The sequence below is a fragment of the Branchiostoma lanceolatum genome, chromosome 15 (genome assembly GCF_035083965.1).
Source record: "Branchiostoma lanceolatum isolate klBraLanc5 chromosome 15, klBraLanc5.hap2, whole genome shotgun sequence".
In the NCBI taxonomy this organism is placed as follows: domain Eukaryota; kingdom Metazoa; phylum Chordata; class Leptocardii; order Amphioxiformes; family Branchiostomatidae; genus Branchiostoma; species Branchiostoma lanceolatum.
The window spans coordinates 3836501-3842500 of NC_089736.1; the positions used below are offsets into that span (position 1 = coordinate 3836501).

The 6000-nt window shown below is 40.1% G+C and overlaps 1 protein-coding gene across 1 annotated transcript in view; it reads left to right on the forward strand.

Moving 5' to 3' along the window:
- Nucleotides 1-436: 436 nt before the first annotated feature.
- The window catches only part of LOC136421049 (uncharacterized), a 13647-nt gene continuing 8083 nt past the window's right edge, over nt 437-6000 (forward strand). Inside the window, exons 1-8 of the mRNA XM_066408193.1 lie at nt 437-450; nt 1474-1558; nt 1963-2109; nt 2947-3076; nt 3813-3914; nt 4550-4681; nt 5184-5335; nt 5877-6000. The exon at nt 5877-6000 is cut by the window's right edge and continues 57 nt beyond it. Of these exons, the coding sequence (XP_066264290.1) occupies nt 437-450; nt 1474-1558; nt 1963-2109; nt 2947-3076; nt 3813-3914; nt 4550-4681; nt 5184-5335; nt 5877-6000 (886 nt within the window). The remainder of the gene's footprint in view (nt 451-1473; nt 1559-1962; nt 2110-2946; nt 3077-3812; nt 3915-4549; nt 4682-5183; nt 5336-5876) is intronic.

Consider the following 6000-nt stretch of genomic DNA (forward strand, 5'->3'; position numbering starts at 1 on the left):
TTGCTGCACTAAGTGGAGGTGCAGCATCACACTGGGGACACACTACATGGAAAACCAGCGCAGACACAAAGAAGAAACCAAGCGACAGAGACGTAAAGAGTGGCTCCTCCAGCCTTGCTCTCCACCTACCCTGCGCTGTACAAAATGCCCTCGACTTTTCTACACAGCCCTGGGCTTGGGCAGCCACACCAGACACTTTCACCCAAGAACAGTGTTAACTTAGATGAGGCAGCCGTCTATCTGATACCGATACAATGCTCGGCCACGAGCTAATGCCGCCGCCGACGCATCCTTAACTGGATTTGTGATACCGTTGACTTTATAATGGGAATATCATGCAAAATGTACAAAAAGACGACAAAACGCACAAAGCTTAAAAAGAATGGAATTTGTTAAGAGCTCTGTCAAATCACCCTATTGCAGTGAGGTCACCAACATGCCACGGGTCAAGTGAGATAGGGGCTTTAGTAACTCATTTCATCAACTGGCTTAGGGAATTAATTGAAATGCACATCTTATCTATAGTATACATTTTCATGATCTTGAAATGCCATGATTGGGCATGTTTTTTTTTCACATAAAGGGAACAGATCATTTTATTTGGTTCTTAACCTGTAGAAAATCTGAACTTAATATATGAATATGGCATAAGTATTTTTCAAATGTTTGATGGATTGTTAAACATGTAAGTTGCATATAGCTACATTTCAATTTGTATGATCATGTTCATTACTAAGTATAATCATGACATAACTGATATCCAGATAAATTGTTGATGCAAACGCATACACATACAGGTTTACAGGTCCAACTCTTCAAGGTTCAAACAACTTAGCCTTTACCAGGCCCCTGTCCTATCGTTGGGAAAATAGTAGAAATCGGCCGAGGCAGACTACTCCGCTATACAGGGTAGTCCACTATACAGTCAAGTTCCGTTTCCATGACTAAACGGAACTTTAATGTATAGCGGATAGTGGTGTGGATCTAAACCCGAGTTTAGGTTTAGGTTCGGACTCGAGTCCAGAGGTTTAGGTTCAATAATTTTGGAATATTTTTTCGTGTTACATGTAAAATTGCATATTGGCAGATATTTTACACGTAATTTGAAAACTATATATACGGAATTATATACAGTCGGTAATTAACACAAAAGTTCAGTTATAAACACAAAAACAGCAATGTTTTAAGATGGTTTAAAACAAAAAGGAGTGTATGAGTGAGAGAATTTTTTTTCAAGTCCGGACTTGTTTCCAGACGTTTAGGTTTTTTTGGACTTGAACCTAAACGTTTTACAAGTCCGAAACCGGTCCGGCCGGACCGATCCGCACCACTAATAGCGGACTACCCTGTATAGCGGAGTAGTCTACCTGGTAGAGGCTACAAACAACTTTTAGTCTGAGAGTAGCTGTGCCTTTAAATGCAGACATCATGTTCTTTGTAGTTTCTGACTCTGCTTTTGTCTTTTCAATGCAGCATTTCTGAACCACTGCAAGTACATCGTTCTGGACATGTTCACTTGCATGGTGACGTCTCGGTTGAGTGTGAGGATGATTTTGAGGTAAGAACAAGCAAACAAACAAGTTAAAAAAAAATTTTTGAAGAATAAAATTTGCATTAAAGTTTTGAATCATAAGACTGTGCTGTCAAAACTTTCAATATCATAGTAGTTTAAAACCTTTGTATTTAACTTTCTGTTTAAGATTTATAGGTAGGAAAAATGAAATAATGATGCAGATAAATGATTGTTTTATGCAGACTAACATTGACAAGCATGCTATTTGGAAGCATGTAAAAACATAATAATTTGTGATTATAGATATTTTCATTGTGATATCATTACCTTAAGTTTTGTCTTTATATAGAGGTAGTATGTAGCTCATCATCCTATTTTATAAAATCAATATGTCCCTATGGACAGTCCGTGCCAATAATTGATGATTATCCCAATAATTGATCCACCAGCTGCAGATCTTCTGGACAGTGAGAGGCTACAACCAGACAACACCAGAGGAAGCTATGGATGAGATTCTGCCTAACGGAACTCCAAGAAACGACATTCATCTCAAAATTGCACCGAAGACGCTGCTGCTTGGAGTACATTTGGTTCAGGTATGTATTCAATGTACCAATAAAGCAGATCTGTAGTTGTTCAATACATGTATTTTATATTTGTATGTAGCATAGGACTCTAGGAAGACTAGTAGTAACTAGTATGTATGTTACTAATGGATATATCTAGTAAACAAAATACCTAAATGGAGAAAAAAGGTCACTGTCTTTGTTCTACATGTACTTGTATTTTGTTTCAAACCACCCTGTCCTTTGTGCTGATTGGACCTGTTTGCCTTTGTTTCAGATGCATTTTGTTTCAAACCACCCTGTCCTTGGTGCTGATTGGCTATTCATTCTTTTTTTCCAAGTTACAGATTGCTACAACCAACCTGTCCTTGGTGCTGATTGGCTATTCATTTTTATTTTTCCAAGTTACAGATTGCTACAACCAACCTGTACTTGGTGCTGATTGGCTATTCATTTTTATTTTTCCAAGTTACAGATTGCTACAACCAACCTGTCCTTGGTGCTGATTGGCTATTCATTTTCATTTTTCCATGTTATATTTTGCTACAACCAACCTGTCCTTGGTGCTGATTGGCTATTCATTTTTATTTTTCCATGTTATATTTTGCTACAATCACACAATCCTTGGTGCTATTTTCATTTTTCCATGTTATAGTTTGTTAAAACCAAGCTGTCCTTGGTGCTGATTGGCTATTTATCTTCAATTTTCCATGTCATATTTTGTTACAACTGTCCTGACCTTGGTGATGATTGGTATTTCCGTACTTAGTTCAGTTGCATTTTGTTTAATCTTTCCTGGTGCCCAGAAATATCAGCTAGGTATCAACCCTTTAAATGTGTTGAGGAAACATCTTTATGTATCCACAGTTTCAAGTTGTGATGAATGTCCCAGGAAGAAGCCATGTGTCGGTGTCGGCAGTACAAACCTGGGTGGAGTTCCTCAGAGTACCCGTTGTCTACAGCTTGGGCAGTGCTGTCAGGACTGTGCCTACTGAGGGTGAAGGAGCTTTACATCATTATTCAGATATGATACTTTTTAAGATCATAATAGATGAGTCCACACTTCTGCATACTACAAAATCTTACTATTCGTTAATATTAGAACAGGTTCTAAGGTTGTGACTTGTTCTGAGGTGAACCACATTTGAATATATTTGGCTGTTGAAAAAAATGAAAGTTACTTAATCACAAACTAACGCAGTATTTCAGAATCGAATTTGCAAAATTGCCCCTGCAAATTTTTCAAGTAATCAAACTTTTTTCAGTGGCACAATTCACTCTTCACTTTCTTTATCATTCTGTATCTGTATAGCTGGTCTAACCGGCCTTTGGCATAACACACCAGCTTTGCAGGCACGTGGCATATCAGCTACGGGTTATATCAAACTGAATGACCTTTCTCACCTAACTTTAGAACATGTCACTGCAAGCATTCTTCTTCAAATTTAGTTCAGTAATCTGGCTTTATCTGCGATCCAATTGTATCAATCAATCATTTGCAAGCATCAGTGTCTGATGCATGGCGGCTGCAGATATGCATAGGGCTTGCCGGCATGCCAGGCTGGTCTGCTCTCGGCATAGACCCTCCAGTCAGTTCTGGTGATCCCCAGCCCCTGGAGCGTGTTGAAGATCTGGTCTTCCCATCTTCCTCTAGGGCGACCTCTAGGTCGTTTCCATGACGGGTTGGGTTCCGATGTAAAATTCTTATTTTTGCTCCTCTGATGAACCACCAGGTGACGTTGTGGTGAGAGCCGACTCGTCCTACGATCCTGAGGAGCTCATGCCTTCCAGCAGATTCACCTACAACTGGACCTGCAGAGTGACTAATCTACCTGGTAGGAATGGATATCTTATTTAAAGGAAAGCTTCACAAAAAATAGAAAATCCTACTATGCTATGCTTAATATATTTAAAGCCTTCTCATCTGATAATTGAATTTTATGACGTCAGTGTGCTAAATTTTTCACCTGATGATTGAAATATAAGATGTCAGTGTTCAGTGCACCAAAAGTATTGGGTGAGAAGGCGTCAGCATGGCATAAGTTGCAAACGGTGGAAAATCCAAGAACTATGATGGACTTATAATGTGAAACAACTTGACTTTGGAATATATATGTATTAAGCATAGCATAGTAGGATTTTCACTTTTTTGTGTAGCTTTCCTTTAACCTTGTCCTGCTGGGCCAATATATATGTGGGTTGCACATTACAGTACCTGTATAAATGCTATTTAATGCTGAAGACTTGAATGTCAAAAATTAGATGAGGCTGTTTTAGTCTTTTTCTAAGTAAAAACACTTTGACACAAAGAACTTTCAAATTATATCCAGTGATTTATCAGCCTGGTGAACTATTCAATGATGTATTCAACCTTCTCCCTGCTGCCTAAGTCTGTAACCAATAGGGAATTGGGTGCTAAATGGCTACTCCAGAGTGCTAGAGATTAATACTGTTCTTGTCTATTCTCCAGCTGCCTCTACATGTGCTAGTGCCACAGAGGGGTTCATACAGGACCCGTCGTGGGTTGTGGATTCATCCGGGACACCATGGGTCACGGGCGGAGTAACCTATGATGCCGGAAAAACTTTAGATGGTGACACAGGTGTAGTAGTCAGAGTATATATTGTTTTATTTATTGTTTATGCCCATATTTATGTACAAATATCTAAAAACAGAGATATATACATGGCAAAAAAACATGCAGGGGGGACCAGAAGCCTATGTTGCTTTTTGTGGGTCTCCCCTTGAAACCTGACAATAGGAATTATCTAAATTGTAAATAATCAAAACTAAGCAAGAATAAGAAAAGAAAAGACGGCAAGACTTTAGACGGGGACACAGGTGTAGTACTGTAAGTGCAGAAATGTTAACAGTGTTTTTTTTGTTTGTGTTTTTTGCCTGTGTTTCTGTAGTGCTACTTTTGTCTAACCGGAGGTAAGGTACTAATTTTTCACTTGAGTGAAGTAAGGAAGGTCATGTTAAGTGCCTTTCCCAAGGGCACAAGATCAGTGACATGACAGGATTTGAACCCAGGACCACTTAATTCTGAGCCGAACACTCTGCCGTTATGCCACACGACCCATCTCTCCTTTTTCTCTACACAGGGACATTTTGGAACCCCCTCGGCACCGCTCAGTACAGCAGTCAGAACATGGTGCTGAACCTCAGACTTCCCTACAGTTTGACTCAAGTCGCTCTGAACAACTATGGGGACGTTGTGCACGACGTCTCAGCCTTCACCTTGCAAAAGTCGCAGGTTTGTCTGTTTCTTTGTGTCACATAACCGGTCAAAAATCTTTAAGTGTAAAGCCCCCCTCTCACTGGACCCGCGGTTTTGTTGTCTTTTTGGTCATACTTGTACGTTTTGAATGATACTCCCATTATAAAGGCAAAGGTAACACAAATTCAGTTTAGGACGCAGCGACGACGCCAGCGTAGCGCGGGTCCAGTGAGAGGGGGGCTTTACACACCAGTTTTGTACAGTAAATACAAGTTGTATGAGACCTGATTGTAATGTTTAATCTATTCATACTAAGATGGACCCCTAACTCTTTTCAAGAAGTGTTGTTGGATCTTCAACAATTGCTTGAGGTGTGACTCTCCTTAAACACGGGCTTGCATTACAAGTTCTTGTTGGGCTTTCTACTTTGTGATTTTTTTTTTTATCTCACTAACGTGTGGGTTAGTGAGACAAAAATAACACTTTGAACACGTCAAAAACCAGCCGGACCCACTCCTCTGCTTGGAGTGTTAGATTCTAAGTCAACACCCTCTAACAACAAGACCATCTTGCTCAGGTTGGGATCCCGTATGTCTGGGAGGATGTCTTGTCCGTTCCAAACGTGCAGGCAGGAACGAGCCAGCGCCAGGAGTTCGACGGTTTCCAGGAAACAGCGCAGCACTGGAGGTTCGTGGTCACTC